The 27,718-nt window shown below is 50.2% G+C and overlaps 8 protein-coding genes across 8 annotated transcripts; 3 read left to right on the top strand and 5 right to left on the bottom strand.

The window, feature by feature from the left end:
• Positions 1-2,475: 2,475 nt before the first annotated feature.
• Positions 2,476-4,330, bottom strand: TGAM01_v209501 (hypothetical protein; the record flags this gene model as incomplete). The annotated part of the gene is made up of 2 exons (XM_018807885.1): positions 2,476-3,556; positions 3,618-4,330. The coding sequence occupies 2 exons, from the start codon at positions 4,328-4,330 to the stop codon at positions 2,476-2,478; spliced, it is 1,794 nt and encodes a 597-aa protein (XP_018658923.1).
• Positions 4,331-11,448: 7,118 nt separating this feature from the next.
• On the top strand, positions 11,449-11,857 carry TGAM01_v209502 (hypothetical protein; the record flags this gene model as incomplete). The annotated part of the gene is made up of 2 exons (XM_024550567.1): positions 11,449-11,518; positions 11,637-11,857. The coding sequence occupies 2 exons, from the start codon at positions 11,449-11,451 to the stop codon at positions 11,855-11,857; spliced, it is 291 nt and encodes a 96-aa protein (XP_024404679.1).
• Positions 11,858-14,416: 2,559 nt separating this feature from the next.
• Positions 14,417-16,213, bottom strand: TGAM01_v209503 (tRNA wybutosine-synthesizing protein 2; the record flags this gene model as incomplete). Its single annotated transcript, XM_018807884.1, has 6 exons — positions 14,417-14,935; positions 14,997-15,415; positions 15,500-15,577; positions 15,657-15,758; positions 15,849-16,125; positions 16,208-16,213. 6 exons carry the CDS (start codon positions 16,211-16,213, stop codon positions 14,417-14,419), a joined length of 1,401 nt encoding a protein of 466 aa, XP_018658922.1.
• TGAM01_v209504 (2OG-Fe(II)oxygenase) lies at positions 16,213-16,955 on the top strand (the record flags this gene model as incomplete). Its single annotated transcript, XM_024550568.1, has 3 exons — positions 16,213-16,434; positions 16,527-16,622; positions 16,689-16,955. Coding segments are annotated over 3 exons (585 nt in total), but the record flags the coding sequence as incomplete, so codon positions are not given.
• A 775-nt stretch (positions 16,956-17,730) lies between these two features.
• On the bottom strand, positions 17,731-18,843 carry TGAM01_v209505 (hypothetical protein; the record flags this gene model as incomplete). The annotated part of the gene is made up of 3 exons (XM_018807883.1): positions 17,731-18,209; positions 18,276-18,684; positions 18,748-18,843. 3 exons carry the CDS (start codon positions 18,841-18,843, stop codon positions 17,731-17,733), a joined length of 984 nt encoding a protein of 327 aa, XP_018658921.1.
• A 655-nt stretch (positions 18,844-19,498) lies between these two features.
• TGAM01_v209507 (hypothetical protein) lies at positions 19,499-22,119 on the top strand (the record flags this gene model as incomplete). The annotated part of the gene is made up of 2 exons (XM_018807882.2): positions 19,499-19,694; positions 19,766-22,119. 2 exons carry the CDS (start codon positions 19,499-19,501, stop codon positions 22,117-22,119), a joined length of 2,550 nt encoding a protein of 849 aa, XP_018658920.2.
• A 206-nt stretch (positions 22,120-22,325) lies between these two features.
• Positions 22,326-23,855, bottom strand: TGAM01_v209506 (tRNA-dihydrouridine synthase 4; the record flags this gene model as incomplete). Its single annotated transcript, XM_018807881.2, has 5 exons — positions 22,326-22,950; positions 23,027-23,330; positions 23,464-23,566; positions 23,643-23,745; positions 23,809-23,855. The coding sequence occupies 5 exons, from the start codon at positions 23,853-23,855 to the stop codon at positions 22,326-22,328; spliced, it is 1,182 nt and encodes a 393-aa protein (XP_018658919.2).
• An 802-nt stretch (positions 23,856-24,657) lies between these two features.
• TGAM01_v209508 (hypothetical protein) lies at positions 24,658-25,317 on the bottom strand (the record flags this gene model as incomplete). Its single annotated transcript, XM_024550569.1, has 2 exons — positions 24,658-25,002; positions 25,066-25,317. 2 exons carry the CDS (start codon positions 25,315-25,317, stop codon positions 24,658-24,660), a joined length of 597 nt encoding a protein of 198 aa, XP_024404681.1.
• Positions 25,318-27,718: the final 2,401 nt, after the last annotated feature.

Here is a 27,718-nt window from a genome sequence, read left to right on the forward strand (position 1 = left end):
GCAACGCATTTGGCCAGACACGACACACAAGAGCAATCAATCAATGGCCGGCGGACAGACACCAGCTGTTCTTATCTGCCCTGGTCAAATTCGGTGAACATGTGGTCAATAAATTGTGCTGGATGCCGCACCTATTCAATTCAAGATTTGGAGTCATTCGGCCCAAAGGCATCTCGGATGCATTGGATACCAAATGATACGAAGATATGCAGTATTTGCTATTGGGCAAAGCATTGCAGCCATACCATGCAAGTCTGCAGCACGCACGCCTACCTAAGCAGGCATCCGTGCACCCTGCGATGGTTTCCTTCAACCCAATGCACCGCACAGCCGCATATGCAACCCCCCCTTTTGGGGCTCCTCTTACGTCCCCTCTCTCTGGCCTTATAGACGCTGGCAGCCTCTGGTTGGCTTCGTGCACTCCACTTCTAGACTCCTTTCTCCCCGCATATGTATGAATTACCCCAGACTTTGCTGCATCTGACGGGCCCCACTCTCCAGGGGGGGGGGGGGCCTTTTGTTGGGAGCAAACTTGGAGGATGCCTAACACTGACAGACAGCCTGTACAAACAACACACTCTTGTCTCTGTTTGGAGCACAAAGTACTGGTACAATTATGCAGCTGGGAACAGGCTATCCCTTTTAACACTTACCTTCTGCCTCGAAATTTGCCACTCCCTGACGCCTTTTACTGTCATGCACCACACGGGGGACCGGCCAGTAACATCGTGTTCATGTACGTATACGGGCGCAGAATCATGCACGCCGTTTCAGGCCGTGCCGCGGCCACCTCGGCCATGTATCATATACCACTTCTCTCTCTCTCCCCCTTTTCATTATTTTGTACGAATAGCTATTGGACGGACAAGCCTCTTCTTTTTGTCTGCTGCATATTTTTTGGCGCAGATGACGCGGCCTCTCATAGAAGAAGGAATACCTGCAGGAATATACAAGGAAGGAAGATTTTAATAGCCAATCCCCTGCATGCCCGCTCGTTGCCGTGATCAAAATCCGTCAGTCCATTTGCTAGAATGACGTTTTTCTTCTTATTTCGCCTGCTGCATCCCCCCTGGCTTTCATGTATCCCTGTACACAAACCATAGCAAGGATGGACAAAAAGAAGGCCGAGGCCTAAGCATGGTCTCTGGGAGTGTCTTGTTTTTTTTTTTTTTTTTTTTTTTGGGTTGGATTGGCTGTATGGTTAATTAGACGGGCGTATTCAAAAGGCTCTTTACGAGAAGAGCAAAGTAATTCAGCTTTAGGATTGGACAGCATGTAACCCATACGTCTCATCAATTTATACATATAGCATCACTCACTCCACTTTGAATACCAACGCCATTGGTCGAGTATCCCGTAGCAGCAATGGTAGCAGTAGGAGCATCTAAAAAGGTGCCCCAATTGTAACCTACTGTACATATGTCTCGTCTTAAGTAAAGAAGCCCAGACTCTTGTGAATTTCTTGTTTCATTTCGTTTGCTTGTGCTGTGTATTCCTATGTACAAACGGTCTGTCTACTTCGATCCAGATTTCCATGCTATTTTTTTTTCAACCCCCCCCCCCCCCCCCATTCCATCCAATGCCCTATATACCCAAAAGATCCTAACCCAATTATTCCCTCCGCAAAGATTTCCTTCTTTAACGTCCAAAATACAGAAATACAAGTTTTGTTTGAATGCAACAACAATAGCAAAAAGATAGATGTTCGAACGGGTAGGCAAAAACACGCCTCTTCTCGAATACGAGAGAATATATATATGAAACAAAGTAAAAAATCCTTTGATGAGCCGGCCGATATTTTTGAAAGTCGTATTCCAGAAAAATAAAAATAAATGCTTCTTTTGGTCTTGTCGTATGAGAAAGATCAACAGAGAAAAGGGAATGGGGTACAGAGACGTGTTTTGTCATAAGCCGTCGTATAGCCGGGATAATACCCCTAGCGTTGTTCGAACCAAGCAAGTGGTAGGTAGAATAAAACTCAAGTTAGTGAAGGAAATTAGGTGGCCGAAATGAAGTCACCCGACCACCGAAACGGCATCTCGTGACATCGGCGTGCCCACATCGAGAATATTACCATTTCAGCTTCGTCGTGCTTTCGCCTCCTGATGACGCCTAGGCTTGGTCGTAGTGCCAGGCCCAACAAAATGAGAGACAAAGGCCAAGTCCCACTTGAAGCTCATTTGGCGAATAAGAGACGAATTATTATGTAATGTCTCAATGGAAGCTGGCCGAGTTTGCTGTCAGGCGCAAATCAGCGGGTAATGCGTAATGCAACGCTGGACCCCGGATTTCGGGGGTCCTGGTTTCGGGGGTCCTGGCTTGGCTTGGCGCTGGTCAAGAACGTTGTTGAGAGGCCAATCAAGCGCGCTTGGATCATTCTGCTGCTCGTGGCATCGTGATAGAGTCTGAGAGATCGGCCAACTAGTCCAAGTGAATGATGCCTTCGGCGCGCGGGCAATTGGCCGGTTCCCACGATTATTTTCGCCACCCGACATTCCAGATGACATGGGCAATGTCGCGGGCAGTATTGACAGTGTCAATTACTCGACCGAAAATGCCTTCCCCCTGTGACGTCTCGGTTTCTTCGCATGGCATAAACATCCCCGAAGGCGTTCGACGCATGCCCGCTGGCTCGTCGAGAAGGCTGTTTGAAGATGTCGATCTGTGCAGCCCACTGGCACCACTCTCTGATGGTGGAGATAGCCAGCCCATAGTAGGCATCTGAATTTCCGGAGCCAGATCGTCGTCGTCTTCATCTTCGTCGAAGTAAAACCTAGCAGATGACTTGGATGGGCGAAGAGTTTCCTGTGATGATGAAGGAGATAGAACAGGACTGCGAGAGGCACGTGTGCTGTGCTTCATAGCTGAATCTTGAGAGTCAGGGCTGTCTTCTCCTTGGTACTTGAGAGTTGTCGACGGAAGCATGGCGATGATCTTGCCTTCGGCATTGATCCTCTTCTGCGTGCGCTTCTTTGTTGATGGGCGTCGTTTTGACCTGACCCGCTTCATCATGACACCATCGTCTGAATCGCTTTCATCGCCATACAGGTCCATGTCCATGTCCACTTCCGCGTCATCTCCATCATCGCCTTTGACGTCGACAGCAATGCACTGCTCCACCTGCTCGTTGAAGTGAATATGCCTGCGTTCCGTGTTGGGGGATGTAATGCTCGATGAATCCGTAGACGTAGCGGCGGCACTGCTACTTTCTTGACTCATCCGCCTGGAAGAAAACGAAAGCGAAATGTAATCCGTGTTTGCCCGGTTTACTTGTGGTCGTCGCATTGCACTGCGATATTCCTGAGCGTGGACGGCAGCAGCAGCTTGCTTGACGAGGGAAGCAGTTGAGAGTGACCTCTGGAGCATAATCTCCGACATGCTCCTCTTCTTCAGGATGGGCTTCTTGTTGTTGTTCATCTTATCTTTCATCTTGTCCAAGTTGACAAGAGAACTTGACTTTGATAAGGAGACGCTTGGGGGCCCAGTCTTGTTAGCAGTGTTATGCTTTCCAGACTGAAGAGGTCCATAGAGCCAAGTGACGTCGTAATCTTTTAGCCTAAAAAAACATGAGTAAACACATATTCGCAACCATCGCAATCCGTCCATGTAAGACTTACCAGTTGAGTGTCTCTGGGGAAATGGTTTTTAGATTGTTCTTAGCCTTCATCCATGTTCTCCATGATGCATTCTCCAGTCTGGCACTGTTGGGGAATTCTCCTCTTTTCGATATTATATATCTCCACGATGACCAGATATCTTCTTCCCTCCACTCGTGGGATAGATAGTCCACTTGCCGAGACGGCTTGCTCACAACTGCCGTATCATCCTCGGCATGGTCGCTGAGCTCAGGGCTATCAGGTCTTGAGGTGCTGACGGAACTGTCCTGTTCGGCGGGCGAGACTGTGTAGGAGTCACCAGTGCGAGGACTCGGCGGAGGTTCCAGGTTGTCATCCGGTCGAATCTGCGAATGCAGATAGAGCTTATCGGCAGTGAAGGGTGGCAGGCTGAAGTGGTCCTCGGGGGATTCGTCTATGGACAAGGCCTCCTCGAAATCTGAGGCTATTGAGAGATTGCTAGAAGGCGTGGATGTGTAGGACGCATCTGCTGATTCAATATGCGCGGTGCGAGGAGATGAGGGCGCCGAGGAATGGTCGGAATCTGAAAAAGACTTGGCTGGAGGGTGGGCATAGGGATTCGACAGGTCTGGGCCACAGTGGTGATAGCCCGCCAGCGAGGCGCCGCCCAGGTTGGAGTGCGAATGTGAGCGCCGCATCATCGGAGCAGATTTGAAGTAGTCTGAGTCTTGGTTGGAGTAAATTGCAGCAGCCATGCTGGACCTTTAGGATTCGACGGAGGCAGTCGGTTGCGCTCCAGAGCTTGAGCGTAGAATCAGAAAACCATGAGAAGAGAACAAGGCGCCAGTTTTAGCATTGACGCCGACGATTGTTTGTTGGGGGACGGATCGAATGGTGTAAGTGTGGACGAATGAGAGGGCGTGGATGAGGCTGTCAGCGCTGCAGGTTCCGTCGGTAGTGGCAGCCGATTTTCAGGTCACCTGCGCACCCACACAAAACACGCAAAACACACACAGCCGGTTCCGTGCCTGGCCAAGTAGAATTAGGACTCGGGCGGTTTTTGCCGGGCCCAGCAGAAGCAATTGCGGAAGACGACAAGAACAGAAGAAGAACACGAAGAACAGGATGAACAGGAACAGGTGATGCCACAAATCGACAAGGACCGAGGCAAATTATTCGATGGCCAGGTGACTGATTGATGACAGGAGATGCCGAAAGACGAGGTCCGTGGCTGTGGGCTCCGTTCTGGATCTTCTCGAAATTGAAGGTGACTAACAGCCTGGGGTGGAGCGAGGGTAGTAGCCGCAATGGTGAAACGAGAGGAACAACCCAGCCAGCACAAATGGCGAGGCCGTAGGATGAAGAAGACGAGGAAGAGGAGAGAAGGAGGAGCAGGAGAAGAAGAAGGAGAAGGATATCAAACACACTGCAAGTCGTGGAGGAAGGGAGGAGAGAGGAGATAAGTAAGGAAGAGGGGAAGAGTCAGAAGTCTCTCTCCTAGCAGCGAGCCGGTGCAAACAAAATCCAGACAACAACAACAGCGCTCAAGAAAGCGGATCCGGAGGCGTAATAAGTGGTTGACGAGGCCCCGGGAACCGCAGAGAATGGAGGCCCGGCCGGATGGTGCTTGAGCAACTGATCCTGGCCGCCTGCGATGCTACTACTGCTAGCAGCAACACATCGACCCCCTCCGTTGGGCTATTGGAGGGCCCAGTCAGCCAGTGGAAGAGCCGGACGGCAGGGCAGCAGGGACCCAGAGGCGCACAGTTATCAACCCTGGTCTCGCTAGACTTTTGAATTTTCTCTTGTTTTGCCTCTCTGCGGTTTCGCCGCTACGACTGCATTGCGGCGGTGGAGTGGACGAACTTGGGGCGGCACTGTGCCTGTTTGGGCCCGCGCTGTTCACGGAATCCGGATGGCTCTTGCGCGGGCCACTAGCATGAGTTCCAGAAGAGCCAGCCCTCCACACCCCAAGCCGTCAAGACGCCATACCAGAGTTTATTAGCATCCTCGCGGCCTGAGGTTTCAGAGACGCCGTTGATGAAGGGGGACGAGGGCGGCGGTGGAGGCTGGAAGCTTGCCCTTTGTCTGCAGATGGCTGCTGGCGCGAGCTAAGGCATGCAACTTAAGGTGTCCAAGGGCAAGGGAATTACGCGAGAGGGATTCGTCAGGGCACGGAACTCTGACGACAGGCTCGAAAGGCATCCAAGCTTCCAGAGGCCATGCTGAGAATCATGCCAGGCAGGGAATGGCATGGTATGGCATGGCATGGTGCTAGCGTTGAACCGGCGTGGGTGTACCTGTGGCCTTGCTTGGCCCATCGGCATGTTGTCTCGATTTACGGAGCAGGCCAAACTCGAACCTAACTAAACACACAGCGGCATTGCGGGAGGGTGTACTGCTGGCGATGGTGCGAGATACCGCGCTTCCATGTACCCGTAGGTCGCCCGTTTCCTCGGCTCGGCTCTGCTTGTTTATTATGGAGGCATCGCAAGTACATGCCGCTATGAGGAGGTGCTGCACAGGCAAAGACGGGTGGTGTTCTTGTATATGTGCGAAGCCTGCATGGATGTACAACTACTGATTGGTGGTGGTAGGTATATTGAATTTGAAGGCCATATGACCTGCTCCTAAATTGCGGCTGCATTATACAGCACTTTGCTGCAAGCCCAATCACTTAGATGCTGCTGCATGGACGAAACGACGACATAATATTGTCTGAGCAGCCTTGGATACCACCATGTATGTTGCCTTGGAGCACTGTTTGTCTGCTTCGTTCCTGGTGCCTGCTCGGCCGCGGGTCTCCATGGTTATGGAGATATGGACATTGACGACACCTACTCTTCATAAGGACTGTGCACCGTACACCGTACTTGCTTGGTAGCTTTTGGAGCCATTTCCTGTTCGAGAGATTGGCAAGGCACGGTGCAACCACCACCGGCTATTGGGTTGCGCACCCAAGCATGCAGCAGCTTCATACCCGTACCGGTGAGGCGCGAGCATGGCTGGAAGCCATCGGTCGATGCAACCAGAACACGTCGCTCCGCATTGGCCCAGCGTCGGCACCGAGAAGGACGAAGACGGCCGTCTGTTTTCATGTCTCGCCAGAGGCATGTACAAAGCATTGCCTGTACATCTGAACAAGGTAATCACATCTTTGTCTCCCAGAGCTGCCATGTAAACCAAGAGCCATGGCATATACTTGTTTCACACGTACCTCGAAGCTCCTATACAGGTACTATTGCTAAATACACCACCACTTACTGATACTGCTGCTAGCATGTATGTACCACTGCTGCTAAGGCGCAAGGATAGCCCTAGCATGGCGATTGTGGAGTGCGTCCAAGGCCGCCCACACATACCAACAAGGGCCATTGACTCGAGCAGTCTGCTCTGGCTAACGCCGTTATCCAGAGCTGCTACCTACCTATGGCTATGCAAGCCAGCTTCGGCTCGCTTGTTTGCTGCGAGTGCGATTGGCGATCTGCAGTTTCACCGCTGGACAAGAATGTCCACCTCCCTGCCTGATAGCCGAGAGATGGAGATAAAAAAAAAAAAAAAAGAAAGTAAGACGATAACGAGGCCAGAAGGAAGGCCGAAGCCTACAGAGCAAGTGAGGGTTCAAGAATGTACGGCGTCTAGGTACAGTACTACACGAGCAAGTACGTATTCAGCAGCATCGATATCTTCGGCTCAGGGTCCGGGCTTCGGTCAGAGCGCCCTAAAATCTAAGCTCATTTAATGAACTCTGCTATCCCATGCCACGCCTAATTTTCGCCGCCTTTTCGTGCTCGCCCAGGAATGGAGTCAGCTGCACACATAGCTCCAGCCCTTGCCGACGGACGCAGAAGAAAGCAAGTCCACTATGATTGCCAACGTACCAGTAAGCCCTGATGTCGCAGATAAGAGGCCAGCGGCTAGCATTGCCAGCCCGTGCTGTACAAGCTCATCACGCAAGAGAGCAGTAGGAGAACATGTCACATTCTGGGGATGGGACGGAGCGCAGAGTACACCGCTAGATGAAAATGAGAGACACAAAGTCAAATCTGAAGACAGCGTCTCTGAGTTCGGTCCGGTAGCAATTGGCTTCGATCAAATCGTGTCTTGGACGCTCGGCCCCGGACTTGATTCTACTCTACTCCAGATTGTCTGAGGGGGGCCCGTCGATTGACTGCCACATGGACATTAGATGCAGGTGGAGGTTGACAGCGCTGATCAAAGAGTCGAGATTCAAGTCAGTACCCTGCCAACCTTGCTGTCACAAAATGCTTTAATTGCTTTCCAAATCTCCTTCTTTACCTTGCTCCAGCTCCAGCCAACTCCTTCTCTTGGACATCGCGGCAGCTTACGAGGATGGCCCCGAGGTGGGACCTTTTAGGTTGGAAGAGAAAAAATTTCTTCTCATCCCTGCCCTCTCTGTCTGCAACCAAAGCTTGGGAGCAGAACAAGATGACGGGACGGGACAGTGTGGCTAGGAGTACCTTTCTACAGAAGACAAGGTTCGCTGTCTTGGACGCCACAGCATGCATTGAGAAATGCTAATTCATCAAAGCGCCACCTTTCCCGCACGGGTTTGGTCAAGAGGCTGTCATACATCTACACTCAAGTAATACAATTTTGATGCTGGTCTATTGGGCTCTAAAGAGGATACAAGACGGGTCTCTGCTTTCGTGACTGGGGACTTAGAAAAATTCTCTTCCGTCTTTTGGATTTTTTTATAGTTTTTTTATAGATTCTCGCTGCATCTTACTAGCATCCCCCTGATGGGCAAGGAGGGGGCGAATAACAAGCGGGCCGGACCTGAAAATGACTAAGAATGGAAGCCATGGTTGGCTGGGATTATTGGGACCTGAGTAGCATTTCGCCATCTGCCCGGTGGTGGTGGCGGCTGGCTTTGGTATATGGCCGAGGTTCTCAGAAGAGCAATAGTGTTGCCGGAGCGGCATATTCTCATCGAGCCTCTAGAACACCACAAGAGAGCATTCTGGAGGAGGCTGAGCCCCGTTCGAGCTCTGGGCAGTTCAGTAGCAGAGCGCCGTTGACGATAGCGGGTAACGGAGGCCTGCCGGTCGCAGAATTTCCCACGCTTATGCAGATCCATCCATGAAGCGCTTGCTCCATTATCAGGGACTAAGGACTAAGACTAAACTCCGGATTTCTCTAGCGAATCTCCTCCAGAGCGATGAGGAGTTTTACTGGGTATGGAAGAAGCAAAAAAGCTGGAGTACGCTAAAATTGTAAGCTTCTTGAAGGGTCTGGAATAGTAATTCCCCGTGTTGTCAACTGAACCTGAGACTGGCTTACAAGAGGCCCCTTATGCAGGAGAGAAACTGGTGCAAAGTTTATCGAAAACCGTTCGAGAGGGGGAGAAAGCTTCATGCACAGACACGTTAAGATTACGCTTGTGTTTTCGATCTTCCCCCAGATTACGTATCAGCAAATACCTATGCGCCTGAATGAAGTTTCTTCCCAGCGGTTAGATCATCAATAGCCGTAGAAGCTGTCGTAATCGATACGGCCCTGTGTATAATAGTGCCTTGTTTTCGCTGTTCTGGAAAGATTAGTCGCTTCTGATGGTTGCAGCCACCGAGTAACAGATTTGCCACCAGGTGTGAGCCGTCGGTGGAAGCCTCCCGAGATATCCCGTTATCGAACATATCTTGTATGTAGAGTATGACTGTGCGAGCAATTGCAGCATTGTTTCGGCTTCATTATGAAATAATTTCCCGTGCAACGGGAAATACAGAACTGAATTGACAGCGCTCAAGACGTATCGGCATTGCGTCCTGTAAGTACGGCAAATAACTCGTACACGGGCTCTTGCTTGTAGATACTAGTAGTGTTACAGCATAATGCTTACCGGTTCGGAGGTTGCCAGCCCGGATCCGATCATTATCTAGTCTATCTTGTCCATCGAGTAAAGATCCGCGAGGGGTGGTGCATTATCGTAGCATCAGCAGATTTTGGCCATTGTTATTTGGTTCCATTGATCCCCGTGGTTGGTCTTCCTGGAAGACGCTAGTTGGAGCTGTTTGTTGCTCTATATCCATGATCGACGTTGTGTGGAGGATCTGATCTTCGCACTTTGTGGCTGATGAACCGCATCTTTAAAGACTAGTATTATGGGTAGATGGACCCCTGTCTCGATAGACCCCATCCCCTGAAGCTATCTTGGCATCGTGGTGGCATCGTGGCAGTATTCCGCAACGTGCGATGGCTGCATGTCTCGGATACCAAACGTACTATGAGCGCCAACGCTTTTACAGACAAACCCGTAGGGCAATCAATTAAGATAGTAGACCAAATTAGGCCATCTGATAAGATGCAAAGATATCTCGATGCCAGAGAAAAGAAGAATCGCCATTGGTCGTTTCTACCAGGTAGTAGCTTGGAAGTACAACCATACAACCACCAAGTTTTATTCAATCGCTGAGAGGAAGGAGCATGGCCGTTGCTACTGCCAAGGTTGCAAGGCATATGCATGGCCTGAATCTTTAGGCGCCCATCTTGATGGGAAAAAAAATGGAAATTCTTCTCTTCCCACCACCATATCCTTCTTTTCCCCTTCAATTGAGGTAAAGCGCAGTGCCTCTTCGTATATTATACTTTGCAAGGGCGGTAGCCTTGCGCGTCTATTCGCTCAGCCATGACACCACATTGTTCTCGCCAGCTCCCCTCCATTAGCTCTCTGAAAATCATCCCCTATCCATCCCTAGGTGACTTTCTACATTCCTGGCTATCTTAGCTGGCAAGGCGGGTATCGCTTTGGCCCGAAGTTCCCCCTCCAACGGAATACTGCTAAGGCGTATTACAAGCAATTGTGATGCAAGCGATATGTATGAAGAATCTGCTAGCATCATGATGTTTTCCCCATTTTGACTGGTACCGCAGGCCAACCCTACGAACTTTCACTGACCAACCACGCCCGCCCTCCGCACAGACAGGATCTTACGGCACCGAAAAGCCACAGAGAGCTTCCTTGCCCGGACCAAGCTTTGACGGCCAACTCAGTATTCCAGCCGTCAGTGGCCTATCAAGCTGCATCGTGGAGTGGTGTCTAGCGCACAATCTCCAGTGGATGCGGCGCTTGGAGCCTGTTTCCCCCACAATTCACCGCGCCCTGGTTCTTTCTTTGGCACAGCACCATCCACAATCGACCATTCACGACGGAGTACGTTCTGCTACTAGCAGGAGGACTGCGACTGCTTGCAGCAGAGTCTCTTCTAATATATCTCCTGCGCCTAACAGGAATACTGGACCTCTGAGCTGCAGATATAGCGTGGTGGCGAATATCAAGTGGTGCAATATCCGGCTCGGCTGCGCCATGGAGAGGCGTTCAAGTCACAGTCAGACATGGCCGGTTTACCCAAAAGAGACCCCGCCATAAGGCCCTTGATACGACTCTGCACTTGACTCAGAAAAATCTCCGAAGGGTGTTTTTGAGGGACCCATGTTGCGATTGTTTTTGTGCCCATGGGCTCCGGTGTTGCCGATGCTGAGATCTGACGATTATCAGATCTCAATTCGCAAGAATCCTCAAAACAACTTACAAAATTACTTTCCACTTGGATTTTCTACCAATGCTTCTGCACCTCGAAGAAAAAAAGGCTCAGCGGAATATGTGAGCCGATATCCGCTATATAAGAAGAGGGGCAGTCAAGCAATAAGCAATTCTACGCCCCGCAAGATGGCACTCTGTTACGATACGGAGGGGGCGTATAAGTCTGAGAACTAGGAATCCGGAGATGCGAGAAAGTAGCTATCACGCCCCTCCGCCGGAACATTAAAACGGATCAGACATTGGAAACTACCGTGCAGTTACGAGGCCACCGATTCACTCTCCACTCTAAACGCACAGCTATACTATGCAGCTATGCCTGCCGCATCACCATTGAGCCACGGTCTACTTGCTGGACCCGCATCTTCCCTGCTTGGTTGCATCGGTACGTTACCAGCTCCTACCAACATCGTTGAGCTAGAGGAGCATGCATAAAGAGGTAGTACTCTGAGCTGGAGCTACTTCGCCTGCAAAGTGAAATTTCCTAACGCAGCCAGGTGTAGCACGTACTGGGGCGTCATCTCTTCGTTTGTCACGCACACATAAGCAATGCGTCGTACAAAGCTCATCTGAGCCTGGGAATATTCCCTCGTTGACGGATAGACAATACCTACGCGGAACATTACTCATTGCGGTGCATGCCTGCGGATATTCTGGCTCCTGGCTCTGCCTCGTCATCGTGTTTGGCGGCGATTCGTTCCGGCCTGGGCTCGGTACGGGATAGAGACAGGGAATTACGATCCCCAATACAAGATTTCTCAAAATAACATCTCATATCTCGGCTCTTTATTCCGGATCCCTGTTTGGCCAGGGGGGCAACAGAGCTTGCCTAGGTTACAAGTGATATCAGCTGCATTTGTCCAATAGTCACATTCGGGCATGTCACTACGAATTTGCATTTCTTACAGCGCAACATGAGTGTTTCTAAACGTATGCCGCTCGCCTCGGCCGCATTTCAATTCGTACCAATACAGTATGCTATTGGAACAGCACAAAGTTTTTTATAATCAATGGCTCGGCGGATAGAGTTTCTGTTCCCCTTGGGCCTGCGTTGGCTCCAATCATACCGAGTGGTCTGGTGATTAATCACTTTCATATCGGAAACCCCAAGGGACGATACGATACTTTTCTTGTCCTGCATCCGTTGCTGCAAGCGACGACTGTCAATTCAAATGGCGGGCTACATGGCTGCATTAGCCCTTGCATTGTGCAGCCGGTGAGAGAACAAATTAATTATTGTGCTACTCCAGACTGCTACGTGCAAATCCGGGGTGTTTGCTCCCTATCTCGCACTTCCTGCTGCAAGCTAGGCACGGCACCTTATCTACCACCCTGCCGGCGCTTTCTGCGCAACATACAGGACACATTGGGCTCCGTAGATAACCACTCACCGGGAGAGGAGGCATTACTCAAACAAATCGTTCAACTGGGGCATCTTTGTTATCTCCTCTGATTGATCCGTGCGTCGGTTTACATCCAAAACAGGAAAAAGCAGTCAAACTTCCTGGTTGATCTTTTGTCTTCTTTGGCACGAGACTCTTTATCTCCCAGGGCAAAGATATTTACCGCCAATATGAAACTGTGCAAGTTACCACGTACGATAGGCGCCGAGAGGCTGCCAGGCTGCCAGGATAGAAGACCAATCCCGTCAAAGAGTCTGAGCCAAGCTTTTTCTTTTTCCGTTGGCTGAGCCAAGGCTTCCAGTGATATCTGTACACCGATAGACGGAGGTCAGAGAAAACTGCTCTTTGGCGCAATGCTCATTAAATGCACCTCTTGTGTGTTCACATCAAGTGGCGCCAAGAGGCCTGCTACATACGTAAGCGAACTTGATAAGGACCGAGGCAGCATCAGAGTCACATCCCCGATTTTTCCCTACAGCGATCTTTGCATCCAACGATTTTAGCTCACGTGGCGTTGTGCCCGGGAAAAGCCAAGACAAGTGGCTTAGTCTCTTCCCTTGCTCTGCGAGTAGCAGCATTTATCGCGCAAACGTGGTCCCTGGGCCTTGTCCGTGGCTCAAGAAGCTACCATTTAGACCGGTGGCGAAAGAAAGATGGGCTGGAGAAGCGCCGCTTTGTTGTCCATAACGTCTTGAAGGAGGGGAAATGTGATAGATAACTGTATGGGATGAGTGGCTTGAAAGAAGCATAGTGGCTTGTTGCCATGAAGAAGAGAAGCATATTGCAGCATGCAAGTGGTTCGGGTTTTTCTGGTTTTCATGTCACCAGCACAGTTCCTCGGCTCGTGGAGATTGTGGAGAGTGTTTTGAGCTTAATAAGTGGTGAGACGAGGGGAGGAGAGGGGAAAGGGGAAGTCAATTGCTGTCTTGTACGGGATGAGCTTTTCTGAATAAGTGAGCTTGAAAATATGACGAATTGCAGAGTCCAGATGGATTAATTTCGTTTCTGATGGGAAGAAAAAGAAATTTTATTTACTTTTGTTTGTACGGTAGAGCTTGTTCCTTGCTCCTGTAATAACTATAACCTAAAACAACTCGACAGGTAGCTAGCTGAAGCTTGCGTAAAGCATAGCCCGAAGCACTCCCTTTACCAAAAATAGATGGCACAGTGCTGCACGCATAGCCTCGTTAAGTGGACTTCAAAAGAGGACCAGCCACGGAGTAGCTAAGCTAATACAGTGTGGCATATATTATAGCAACTCTCGGTGTAGACGGGAGAAGGCAATGGAGGTTGCTATCTCTGTAATCCCCTGGCGTGCAGTTATGATTTCTTCTTAGGCATGTAGGAAGTCTTGCATTGTGAGTGAGATTTATGCTTTCCGTTTTTTTCCCATCCTCAATGGCACATTTGGAAAGATAGAAAAAGAATTGAAGGATTGACGACTTTGATTGGCTTTGTAGATTGTGGCTTCATCTCTTTCGTCACGCCAAGCTGAGCATGCAAAGATGGAAAAGTCTTGCGCTATCATCCAACATGAGAAGGGGTATTAGAGGGGAAAAAGGAAGAGGCGCCGGGAGTCGACCTAGAACGGTGCATTTGATTTGACTGATCTGTCGTCATGGCGGCGCTTTCTAGACCCGGGCCTTTAGAAGATAAGGTTTTCACGCTCAAGACCCCTTTGTTCAGCCCAGCCAGCCGCTGATCAGTTACTCCGTGCGGGTATCTCCCTGGGGGAAATCGAGCACAGGTTGTTCAAATCTTTCCTCTAACCCTTCCCCCCATCTTAGACTAACACGTAAGAGGCGCACGCCTTCCCGTACTGTAGGGTTGGAAGAACCGATATCGAGGACAACGGCGATTGGACCGGCTTAGCATCGGCCTTAGGATCGTGAAGCAAAAGCAACTTTTGAGGGCAGGCGGAAACTTGCACAAAACATGCGCTTTGCGGGCGCAACGTCCCGGACCTCGTGGATGAGTACCTGATTGTCCTTGTCCACGTCGTCGCCAGGCGTCAAGAGAACGCCAATCTCCTTTTCGATGCGCTGGCAAATGTCGTCCAGGGGCGTTGAGTCGTCTGCTTTGACGGCGAAGCAGTGTACGTGAATCACGGGCAGCTTCGTCTCGGTGTGAGGGGCGAAGAGGTTCTCGTGGCCCTCGTACAGACCGCGGAAGTTGTGAAGGAACTCTATAGCTGAGGCGGGAAGGTTCATGACATAGTGGGATACCGTGGGGGGCACGGGGATCCGGATGGGCTCCGGCCGTGGGCCTGGGGCGCTTCTTGATACTTTCTGGGGAATGAGGGCGCAGTCTCCGCGCTGAGATGCTTCCAGGACGAGGTCGGCGGATTTCCTGATGAACTCGTGTCCGTCGTAGTTGAAAGGTTTGACAAATTCAGAGACCTGTTATGTGGGGGTTTAGTCGAGGGAACAGAAATACGAGAACAAAAGAGCAGAAACTCACCTTGTTCCTCTTAATAATGTCAGTAAGATACTTGTAGCTCTCGGGGTTCTTGTCGTTTGCCCAGACAAACACTCCCTTCTTGCCAGCAGGAGCAGCAAATGGCCCAATGCCGGCCATCAAATCGACGGCCACCTCGCCAGGCTTGAATAAGCTGACGATGCGCTGGTGCTCGGTTCCAAGCTTCGTGTTCCAGTAGACTTTTGAGTAGTCAAACTTGAACAGGCAGCCGGCCTCGCTGACCTCGACGAGCATGTCGTCGGGCCCGGCCAGGACTTCGTAGCTGAAAGTACGGTACTCGCTTTCTGTGCCGACGTTGTCTACCTTGTTGATGACGGTGCGGATGGTTGGGTTCTTGTCCATGATGACTTGGGCGATGATGGACTTGTAAGGGAGGTACTGCCCTCTTATGTTGAGATGAGCTTTTGAAAGACCAATTATTAGTCTTGTATTCTCTCACTTGTGAGATAAATGCAGCTATTGAAAGCAAAGGAGTTTAGTCTTACCGACATGGCCTGCTGTATTGAAGCCAACGGGGATTTCTCCGTGTAAGTCTTCTGGTAGGATGGATCTCATCACATCAACTGTTTCTCTCAGAGTCAGTCAAGATATCCACACAAATAAGAGTAAGCTCTAAGCTTTCGGGGGTTTTTTTTTTCGTACGGTAGCTCCAAAGATCATATCCAATTTGCACCTCATAAGGAACAATTTTCAGTTCTCCCAGCTTGGAAGCCTCCTGCAGAATCGGGCTCCATGTCTCCGGCACTTTGATGAACAAAAGTTAGTTTATTGAACCAAATCTTCTCCAACTGTCAAATTAATCATTGTTGTTTTCTCAACTCTATGAAAACATACCGTCTGGCTTAACATGCGGCTTCAACACAAGGCATTTTTTCCCCTGGGCTGCAAGAGCCGCATCTGGGTCTGCCGCACAAACATCGAATCTGTCCAAGGCAAAGATTTCCTTTGTCTTTTCGAGCTGCTTGCGATACTTTGAAATGAGTTTGTTGTCTCTTAGAGAGGCTGCAGCTGTGGGCAACGTTCTTGAGAAGAGCGATCTATCCAGCGTTTTGGCTGCTCTGGCGGCAGCAGGGGCTCGGAAGAGATTCATGAGATATTCCTTGTCTGATTCCTTTTATTACCAAAATATGAAGATTTATAGTTAGTAACTGCATATACAGAATGTATCATCATCAAGGGTCTAAGGAACTCACCTCCATGTCGAATATGCCAGGTCAACCGTCGTCTATTACTCACTGAGACCAGGGTTCCAAGGCTGAGAGTTGTGAAATTTTGCGTGCGGAGTACATCTGGTGGTACCTGCACCGCCACAGCACTGGAAGAGATCTCAGCTGCGATAGAAGTGGGTCAAAGGGACGCTGTGGCGCGAGCTCAGGCTGGCAAGGCTGGGCTTGTGATGTCACGATTCCCTACCAGGCAAGTAAACAACGTTCTGCTATCTCTGTATTCTCATGATATATTATGCTTGCTCTAAGAAAGCGATTGAGAATACTTACGGATACAATGTCACAGAAACGAACGATTGATGCCTTCTTCAATTCTGCTCCAAAGCGGGCGCGCATCGATGTCGTCGAAGAAAGAAGTACACCAGACGAGCAAGATGAGATTGTGCGTTCAAATACACATCTACATCTAACATATAAGCTACATCGTTGATTACTTACGAATATTTAGACTACAACATCGCAACATCTACATTATCCATTTCCAATCACTGATTTTCCAGCATCGGTAAGCAAAGAGCTATCATCTTTACCAGCTCGCCCTGCTCGGGTCATCAACAACGAGCCAGACCTGGATCTACTGTATTACGAGCCTTATATCCCCGAATACCTTGCGCGTCAGATCTTTCAACATTTGCGCGCAGAATTGCCTTTTTATAAAGTAGAGTATCAAATCAAGCGAGGAGGCATTGAGACTCAGGTGCGCACGCCAAGGTAAAGTCTATACAATAGCCCAATCTATATGATAAAGGAGAAAATGCGTAGCTAATACAAATGAGTGAGAAAGGTGGACCACGGTATTCGGACTCGACGAAACGTCAAAGTTTGACGAGACAGGAGCAGTGGTAGATGCAAATACAGGAATAAAAGTCCTGTCAGACAGACGCTATGAGAAATCGTCCCCTCGGCCTCTACCGCAATGTCTCGATGAGCTTCGACAATCCACGGAGGCAGCTACAGACTGCAAGTTCAATTTCTGCCTGGTCAACTATTATGCTTCTGGCGCAGACAGCATTTCGTTTCACAGCGATGACGAGAGATTTCTGGGCCAAGAGCCTGCCATTGCTTCATTTTCGCTGGGTGCGCGACGAGATTTTCTAATGAAGCACAAGCCAGCACCTCCAGACCAGGAAGCAAATCCACCTGTCAAATCAAAAGTGATGAAATTGCCACTAAATACTGGAGATATGATCTTAATGAGAGGAAAAACACAGTCTAACTGGCTCCATTCTATACCAAAACGCACAGGGAAAAATCAAGAGGACGGAGGGAGAATCAACATAACTTTCAGAAGGGCCAAGATCAAAGAGGGGACAGAAAACTATTATAATTATAACGTCGGAAATGGTCCCGTTTATCGTTGGGATAAGATGAGTCGAGCCATGGTGCTGTGGAAGCCCTCATGATAGAGAAAAAGAATATGCATTATCTATATGAGAATGGATATCTTTAGGAAAAAGAGAAGAAGAGAAAAAAAAAAGCTTTCGCTTGATTTATTTGCCACGACGGAATTGCGCAGAAGAAAAATTTCTCAGAGCCTTCAAAAACACTTGGTAGCCGAACGTCTCGTTGTCTTGTAGGCAGAAGATCTCAGTCAGTCGGATTTGCCACGGTGGATAGCCCGACAGCTCGACGTGAGGAGTGAAGAGAATCAGCAAGTCGGGCTCTGGAAGGATGCCCTCCGATAGCTCGGCGTCAATGAGCTCTTGGGAAATATCTCGCGGGGAGATCTTGCCGCGTTGCGACATGTCTGCGAGAGTTCTCGTAAGATCCACGATAGACTCTCTTCCATCTTGGTAGGAAATTAGGTGAAGCTGCAAGTGTCCATGTCTGCTCTCCTCCAGCATGCGGGTGGGGAAATCATCCTGGTGAGGAGAAGTTACAGACAGCGTCGGGTGCTCGGCGCCAAAGTAGAATGTGAATTTCTGGATGACGGCCTCATAGACTCGAGGCATATGCTTCTTCAAGACACCTTTAATACAGTGTTAGCTTTGCTAGCATAGAAAATATCCGAAAAAAGGGCCAGTTTTGAGCTCACCTGATTTCTCATATATTGAGAGCATGGGAATCTCTGCGCATGCACACCAAGTGGCAAGCTCAGCTGTTTCGTCAATCAACCGATCGAGGTCGTTTTTCGCCCTATGCTTCCCCTCGGTCTTCAAGATTGTGCTGAGATGCTTGGGCCTCTTGGTCAGTCCCATAATGTCTCGTCGAATATACTGCGGCGTGGCATGGTGGTAGTAGAGAATAGAAGATATCTGGTAGGACACGCCGTGCCATGTCTGTCGCGATTTGATGTATAGAGAGAAGATGCCATGCATAAGAGCGAATACGACGACAAAGATTTGATTCTTTATAAAGCGTCTAACGCCGAGTCGGGATCTGCGCTGTGCTTGACCAGGCTTGTTCGCGACGGTCGATCCATCATTCGGCGCAGGAAGCGAGGCCTGTCAAAAAAAAAAATGTCAGAGGTGCATAACATAATTCGGGATGTCGCAAATTGATCCTACCTTGAAGATAGCCTGTCTCTGTGCCTCTGATAGAAGGCTATGGCCCAGTTGCTCATCGGCTCGGTATGCCTTGGTGTTCTCAAAATTCATGGGCATGTTGAGTATTTGCAGTCTCGAAAGACTGTCTCGCCAACGACGAACTGGTTTGGAGTCGAGGTTTGTAGGAGTACAAGGATCTAAGCTTCAAGCTCGGTCGTATTAGGTGGCTTGTTGTTGGTTAAAGCTCGATCTCAGGGTAACGAAGCCGGGTGTGCGCCCTTGCGATTGTGGCGGCTGCCCTTCTGGCAAGTGGACGAGGAGGATCAAGACGTGTCCATCCAGCAAATTGCTGGGGAGAAAAGAGTTGGGGCGAGAGGCGATGCAAATGAGCTGCTTTGTCTTTCACCAAATTGGGTACCTGTAAAATTGTACCTGGTGATTTGCATGTGTCCTCTCTCCTGAGTGGTCCGACGAGCCACGGGAGGCTGTGGCGCAGCTCCAAGGTCGCCGGAGACGTGGCGTAGCGGGGCTCGGCAGGCATCATAGCGCTCTACTGCTTGCTACAGGGTCACGTATTCCAAGGAGGTAGAGCTATCAGGCACTCCACGGATAGCGACAATCGCACGAGGCTGGCGCTTCGCGACAACGCAAGGCGACAAATTGGCTGGACGGACCGTCGAACATTGCACTCATGCGCGGGGGTTGCAAATGGTCGTCAATTGCAACTTACACATAGCTCGCTGATGCGCCTTCGCCCCGACGCTCGCCAACCATGGATCGGTCCAGCGGGCCCAAGAGCATCTTCCCCAAGGGCCCCAACTTCAGCCTCGAGGACTTCTCCAACAAGGATTTCATAGTCCGAGACTTTGTGGATAGTCTTGCAGAGAGTGCCATGCCCTCTAGCCGTCGCTCGGGGCCAACACAATCCACAACATTTGATCCGAAGCCGCTGATCCGAAGCTTTGAGAGTACGAGATGCAGTCCTGAGAAGAGAGAAGGAGGGGGGGGGAAACAGTTATGCTGACGAAATTCTCTCCAGATGCCTTATCTCAGCTTGCCGTCCTTGGAGACGAACTCCAAGAGAGGGAATCCGAGCTTCTTTCCCAAGTGCGCCGGGCTGAAATCCAACACGACCAGACACTCGATACCCTCGGCCGTAAGCTCGACGAAACCATGGAGTCATTCGAAGCCCTCGATATCTCACTGAATCCCGGCAGCACCAATGGCAAAGATGTGAACGGGAAACCTGACAATGGCGGAAATATCGCCGTTCAGATCGGAGAGAAGCTAGACGACTTGGACAAAAAGAGAAGAAGGGCGCAGGATACAATCTTTCTAATAAACTGCTGGACGGAACTTAGCGAAACCGGGTTATTATCATCCCTTGAGGATATCAGGCGGCAAGGCGGCGCCGAGAACAAAGTGCGATGTGCCGTCATTGCTCGCCAACTAATGAGAATCAGCCAGCAGCTCGACCCGCTGGCCTGGGGAACACGGAATGGCAACAGAGCCAGTATAGCCAGCTTTGCGACACTGACGAATCGAGCACGCAATACTCGTGAGATCCTCGAGAAGTTTTGCGAGACGTTGGAACAAGATCTGCTGCAGCAGTTCAACAACAGCTACAAGCGGCAGAACTTCAATGACATGATGGAATGCGCAAAGGTGCTGTACGATTTCAACGGAGGGGCTAGCGTCATTGCAGTTTTTGTAAACCAGCATCAATTCTTCATTGACCGGGACCAGCTTATGAGCGACGAAATGGCAGCTGACGGCGAAATGTGGGAAGCTTTGGCTGACCCGGACACGGAACCTCCAGGTATCGAGCCGAGCTTGCAGTCATTAATCGATGAGGTCAAGATCGTCATGCAGGAAGAATCATTCATCATTAAACGGGCGTTTCCTTATTACGAAACAGTACTCATCAAGTTTATTCAGCGAGTCTTTCAGCAGTCTATACAACAGCGGTTGGAGAAGGTTCTAGACAAAGCCGAATCGGTCTCAATATTGGCGTTTTTGAGATCCTTGCACTCATCCAGGAGTTATATCGGCTCTCTAGTGGAAGATTTGAAGATGCACGGCCTGACCGAGCACCCAGAGCCTTGCTCGGCGCAAATTGCACAAGCCCTAGACCAGCAATTAGACGAGCTCTTCGTCCCTTTCCTCGTGGGTAGTGTCTATATTGAACGAGAAAGGAAGAGCCTGGAAGAACTCTACGGCTCTTTGCTTTTCAAGTTTAGCATATTCCACTCAAGGCGCAAGAAGGCGCCATCCGGGTTTATGGCTTCATTGGCCCAACAAGGTACGCAAATCATACAATCCGCCAAGGACGCGTATCTCGAGCGGCTCGAATCTTCTGAGCTATCGGAGACGCAAAAGGCGATGATGCTGCGAGTTGCTGGCCTGCAGGACAAGGGAGACAGGGAGGACAAGAACGAGATTGAAGTATCAGACGAGGATGGAATACTTAGCGTCTCAAATGCCAAGAGGATGTTGAAGTGGATGGCGGAGAGCGTCCAGAGAGTTCTCGAGTTGGGATCTCAGCTCGACACACCGAAAGACGTCAACATCCTGCTAAACTTGCTACTCACAAATATGGGCCAAGTTTACATCGACACTGCGCTGGACGCAGCACACTTCCAGGCCACCATCCTGGAGAACACCAAGACAGAGCCAGACATGTCCTACTTACCACCTATCCGGCCTGGCGTGACAATCTCAGCTCTCATGGAACGATTCATCAGCACCGTGCTCATTCGACTGGCCGAATCCAACACGACTGTGCGCAAGAGCATGGAAGCCCAGAAGAAAATGGCTATTGACGCCATCGAAAAGAAGACCAACGCCATTTTGAAGGTATCCATCGACGTCATTGTAAATTGGGTCATCAAGTCCTTAGGCACGCAGAAGAAGCAGGACTTTAGGCCCAAGGACGGCGAGCTGGAATCGCTCCAGACCGCTACGTGTCTGCACATCTGCCAGTTCCTCGCCCGGGCGAGCCAGCACGCAAGCCAGGCCATCGACGGGCACAACGCGGAAAAGTTCTTCAGCGAGCTCGGCCTCGTGCTCCACGCGCAGCTCTTTGACCACTTCAAGAGGTTCCAGGTCAATGCCACGGGTGGTCTGATGGTCACGCAGGACATTGCAAAGTACGTCGCTACGCTGCGGGCGTGGCCGCTGGCCAAGGACGTGGAGACGGCGATTGAGATGCTTACGGAGATTGGGTCGCTGTTCATTGTCGGGCCGGAGGCGCTGAGGGAGAAGGTGAGGACGCTGGCGCCGGGGTCGAACTCGGTGAGGGGGAAGCTGTCCAAGGCGGATTTCAAGGCGTTTGTGCAGAAGCGAGACGATTCGGGGTCTATAGGCATACAGGGTATTTTGACCGGCTTATGATTGATCTGAGAAGAGTGGGTGTCGGTTTTTTTTTTTTTTCTTAGTTTTTGTATCTTGCTCTATACATGTTTCATAAGAGTCGAAGAAGCGTATGTTTGAATCAAACGAATACCAAGGCGAGACGAGACGAACATTTTCTATTTTACTCATCATCATTCATTGATCTATATCTGTTTTTTTCCAAGTGATACATTGTGTTGGATATTCTACAAGTCTCTTCTCATTCCTCCTTTCTGCCCCGTATACTCCTCAATCTTCTCATCCAAGAAGTCAATCAAATCCGCCATATTCGTAAACTCCACCAACCTCGCCCTCTCCTTCTTGTTCAGCAGCGCAGACTTGTCGCCGCCCATTCCAGGCGCGCACATCTCCTGTACGTGATGCACCACCAGCTTTAGGGGCAGCGGACAGCGCGCGACGTTGCACATGAACGTCTCGAGCGTTTCCCAGGGGCAGGACAAGTGGCCGGCGAAGAGGGCCGGGTTGGCAAGGAGCCCGCGGGCGGACATGAAGCCGGAGAGGTTCGTGTTGCTGGGTCTTGGCTGTGTTGTGGCGGAAGCACATGTATCCTGGGGGTCTTCTTTCACGGTGAGAGTTGCGAGGTCGGGGATGCTGGTGGTGGACTTGATGGGAAGGGTTGCGAGGTCGAAGACGTCGCCGGAGAGGAGGATGGGGAGTGTGCGGGAGTACTTTTCGGTGAGAATCTCGAGGGCTTCGGTGCGGATGGGCGTGGTGGAGGGTGTGTGGCGTGTTCGAGGGTGGATGGTGACCCAGTCGACGAGGCGGTTCTGGGGGGGTCCGATGACTGTATCGAGGAAGTCCATTGTTCTCCTGATTGTTTAGATCCGTGAGCATGCGTGGTCCCTTGACAGTGAAAATGTATAGGATGTGACGATGCGCCCCTTACCTTAAATCATCATGAACTCGTATCTTGACGCTCACGCTGCGTCCTTTCGGACTGTGCATGTCGTCCTCCATCTTGACGCCCCATCCATCCCTCTCTAGATGCTGCCTCGTCTCGACGACCATGTCACGCACCCGCTCTCTCTCATTCATGAGCGCCGCGCCGAGCGTCTCGGCACAGGCCCACGATTGAGGGCATCCGCAGTTGAGATCGACGCCCGAGACGAAGGGCGCGACGAGGGTGGACGCGCGGGCGAGTTCCTGGGGGTCGTTGGCGCCGAACTGGACAACGGTGGGAGGTTGGATGCCTGTGGTGTTGATTGTGAAGTCTGTATCTCTCAGCTCTCCCATCAGCGCCTGTCTTGTTTTTTTGACCTCTTTCATTCACTTTGAATTGTGTATTGAAATGATGTTAGTGGCTGATGAGATGAAAGAACGCACCGCTGTCTCTGGCAAACTGATTCCTGTTGAATTCCTTGGCCAGAATCATGGGCGTCCAGCATAAGTCAACGCCATATTTGTGAACAGTTTGGCGAAAGGCGAGCTACACATTTTGACCAACAGTCAGTTTCATATCCTCAAAATAAGTATTGATGCAGCAATCGTGAAATAAGACTCACCTTGCTGTAGCGCACCATCGGCGCACAGGCATACAAAAACCGGTCCTGCCTCCTCGCAGCATCAAATATCTTAAGTGGGCTAGGAATCACATCTCCAGTTAGTCTTCGATGAAAATCTTACCCTACAGGATGGTCAAAGAATCTTGCTGCTAGGGGGAAAACTTACTGCGGGCAGGCTACTGCTACATCTTCATCTCTGGCGATAGAGCCCATGGCGAACTGCCAGCCAAAGAACCTGAACTAAATACTATATTTTAATGAGATTGCGTAGGAAGTTTATGAGAGATGGGACAAAGACCCTTTCGCTAGTGTACGAATACATGAGGTAAGCCGCCAATTTTTTTCTCCTACGCCTCAGATCGGATTATTCTTACAGTGCGATCTATTAACGCAGGCACTAAGTTTTGGGCCTAAAAGTCTTGGCAGCTTAGTTGGGAAGATCCAATTCAACGACTATTGTAAGGTGCTGGTCGATGATTTTACCAATAAAGAAAGACCTGGAAGGAAAGAAACTTCTTTAGTAAAAGAAGTCTCTGGACAGATAAATAAAAACAAAAAGTAAAGGCTCTAGAGTCTAGTTTCTACGGAGGCGCAGAGAGTCGCGAGTGCTTGCGTCAAATCATCACTCCAAGATACAAAACTTCAATTTAGAACTCAATATTATTCATAGCATTGCGCAATTTATTGGGGAAACAAAAAGGCAATTTTTTTTTTTTTTGGATTCACTGCGCAAAATTCAGATTGGAAGTATAATCATTCCATATTGAACTCCAAGACTTGCCCGAAGGCGTCTATGTAAATTGCCTTGACCATAGTTGACCATGATAAATATAAAAATAGAAGAAACAGAGAAGCCATTCCCGCAGGGATTATGAATTATTGGCTACTTTTCCGCACGCTGCCCCAAAAGAGAAGAAACCTTTGACTCATCGTACATGCCGACATGTAAATCCACAGTTCACCATTAAAGAATCCGTTCATTTTTGTGTATTCCCAATCTAAATGCGTCCAGCGCTTAGAGGGCGAAAACGACGGCGGCGCCAACAACGGCAGCAGCCATGCCGCTGACGCCGAGACCAGCGGCAGCGTTGGTGGTGGCAGCAGCAGGCTTGCCAGAGGTGGTGGTGGCAGCGCCGCTAGAAGTGGAAGAGGCGGCGAGGACCTTACCACCGAACACTCCGGTCTTGGGAGACTCGTTGGTGGAGGCCTTTTCAGCGGCAGCCTTGAACTCGGCGAGGGTCTTGTTGGCGTTGGCGTTGACAGCACCAACCATGCCGGCACCGCAGTGGTTGCCGGTTGACTGAGAGCAGTAGAACCAGATAGGAGTGGTGTTGTTGACCTCAACCTGGAAGACGTTGGACTGGAAAAGCTGATTGTTAGCACGTCCGATGTAATTCCATTATGATGCTTGTAGTCAACTTACGTTCTCAGTGCCGGTGGTAGGGAAGAAGCCGGAGTAGAAACCACCCTCGGCCTTGGGCTTGCAGGGAGTAGCAAAGTCGGCGGCCACGACGGAGTGGTTCTTGGGGTGGTAGTGGAACTCTAGGATATCACCAACGGCGGCAGTGATGTCGTTGGGAGTGAAAGTGAGACCACCCTGGCCGACGTCGATGCGGATAGTCTTTGCGCTGGCGACAGCGGAGAAAGCAGTAACGGCAAGAGTTGAGAAGAGCATTTTGGCGGTTGTGTTTTGGATTGTTTTGATTGTTGGTATTAAAATGAAGAGGAGAGAAGAAACAGGCAAAGTCAATTTGCAGGCTTGGGGGTATCACTTGAAGAAGAAGAAGAAGAGATTGTTTGGGCTGAGGAAAATATCAGGAACCTGAGGGTGTACTGGTCTTATATGCTTCTGTCCCTTCATGGCAGGTCGAATAGCCGCCGTCTTCCATCGAGGTATCCATTACGGCCTCAAGCAAAGGCATAGCGCCCAACGAAGCGATGTTTGAGCCCCTCAAAACGTTTGCCGGGAAATAAACTAGGTCGGAGCACCCCTGGCTGTTCCACGCCCCCGGGCATATAGAAGCCTCATTACAACCACACAGCCCCATGCCGATATAGAGGGGCGTGGACTAGATGGGAAGAATATCATTGACCATGACTATCAAGACGCTGACGCTTCAGAATCTGCTTGTGAAAACAGATGCAGAGCGTTTTCCGTTTTGCGAGTCAGTATGAGCCCCGTGTAAGTCCGTATCTATGCTATCGTTCCGTACTACTGCTGACAGCGGCCGTAAAGACATCTATGGATATAAACCACATATAGTAGTTAGTGCAATAGTGCTATCCGAATGTATGGATAGACTCCTACATGGAGCCAAAAGGAGGGAGCTTCCATGTCCCACGGGGCGGCGCTACTGCAGACTGCGTGGCAGATTGAATGTGGTATTAGCCATAGATCGTTCCGGACCAGCGTCGTAGCGTCTCTCACCACAAGCTGAGACGATTGGATCTCGAATTGGATTAGATCGGAAGCCTACCTTTGGCCATATCAGGCACAAACGGGGTCCAGGGGTTGCAGCATTGCGGATGCCGAGAAAGCTTGTTTCTATTGAAGGCAGACTGGCGGCCATCGCTCACACAGCCACTTGGCTAGCGTCTATCTGCTGGGTCTCGTTCAATGTTTGCCGTGCATTGATATTGGCTTACAGCCTGGGAAAAAAACGTGCTTTACGCTCATGGCCTCGCTTCATAGATGGAAGCATTATTATGTTTTGCTTGCCTTGTGCTGCCGTATTGCTCTGGATCCAGCGCCAATCTGAGTTGGCAACGCTGCTGCTGCAAAGGCATTAGCGACAGCATTAGCTGGTACTGATGATATCCATATCCGTTTCTCCCCTATCTTCTTCTCCCCACGTTTCTTCATCACTGGCTGCAAGCCTTCTTCAACGCCGTCCCTCCTCTTTCTGTTTCACGTATTGTTTGCCATTGTTTCCATTGTTTCCATCAGAAACAGCCCGCGGACGTAGCGCGACGCCGCACAGCTGGTGACACACGCTGTGCTTCGAATCTTGCCCCGACCCGGAAGGGTGATGAGCCGGCCACAGCCCATGTCGGCTGCAAGCACTGGCTCGTGCGGCCCTTGAGCAATGAAAAGCTTGGCCCTTCCACTCTCCTATCAGGCGCCAGCGTTTCCCGCCAAGGGGCCGGTTTCGAGCAACCGCGGCCTAAAATAATTCTGACAAGCCAGGGTAACAAGCAAAAGTCTGGAGGTGGAGAAGGGACGTGGGCGCGCCTGTGAGTGGCCGAGGCAGCAGTTGCCCACCATAGATCGTTTTAGCGCCCTGTTTTACAGCGCTGGGTGAGACGCTAATAGCGCGTTTTAGACTGTTTTGGCGCCGTGGGAGGGTCCAAGGGGCTTCGTCATGCCTCTGGATGCGTGAAAGCGCCTTCAAGTATTGATTGCGGTTTGCTTTGCATCAATGGCAATTTTAGCAATTGATGTCCGGCGCGGTTAAGGTGTTACTGCATGTTTGTTCTGCCATTGCCATAAATATGAGCTGTTCGCTTACCGATTTGCTTACCGATTTGCCTTGCGGCTAAATCGGGACTGCTTCGCCCATCGTGTCGTCCATTTCCAATCAGACCCTTTGAAACACCAACGTTTCTCTTACCACCTCCTGGCGCCTCCAGCTTGGTGCCGAGTACCGACACAGAACTCGGCTGCAGGAGACTTTGTCGAGTCAATACATACTGTAGCTATGCTATGATAGTATGTGTAAATGCTAATGCCACCAACAAGTTGGGAGGTATCATGTCATGGAAGAGCATTGGATGCGCCGTAGTGTTGTAGCTTCAGCAGCTTCAAGCTCGTCATCTTCCCGAGCCTGAAGAGAATAATCTTCTGTTTCGTATATCGCGCACAGCTAACCAGATACTGTAGAATACATGTAAGCTTGAAGATAGATTGTACATTAGCCTCTCCAACGCTAGCTCCATTACAGATGATAGGTAGGAAGGGTTGGATAAAATGAAAACTGGTTGACTCTCTGCCGCTCCTTCAGATGTTGAATGGTATGCTCAAAGATTTACAGATTACCCCAGATGCCCATCTTAGTGCCAAGGATCGAGAATGGTCA

This window comes from Trichoderma gamsii (genome assembly GCF_001481775.2).
Source record: "Trichoderma gamsii strain T6085 chromosome Unknown Scaffold_47.2, whole genome shotgun sequence".
Taxonomy (NCBI): Eukaryota; Fungi; Ascomycota; class Sordariomycetes; order Hypocreales; family Hypocreaceae; genus Trichoderma; species Trichoderma gamsii.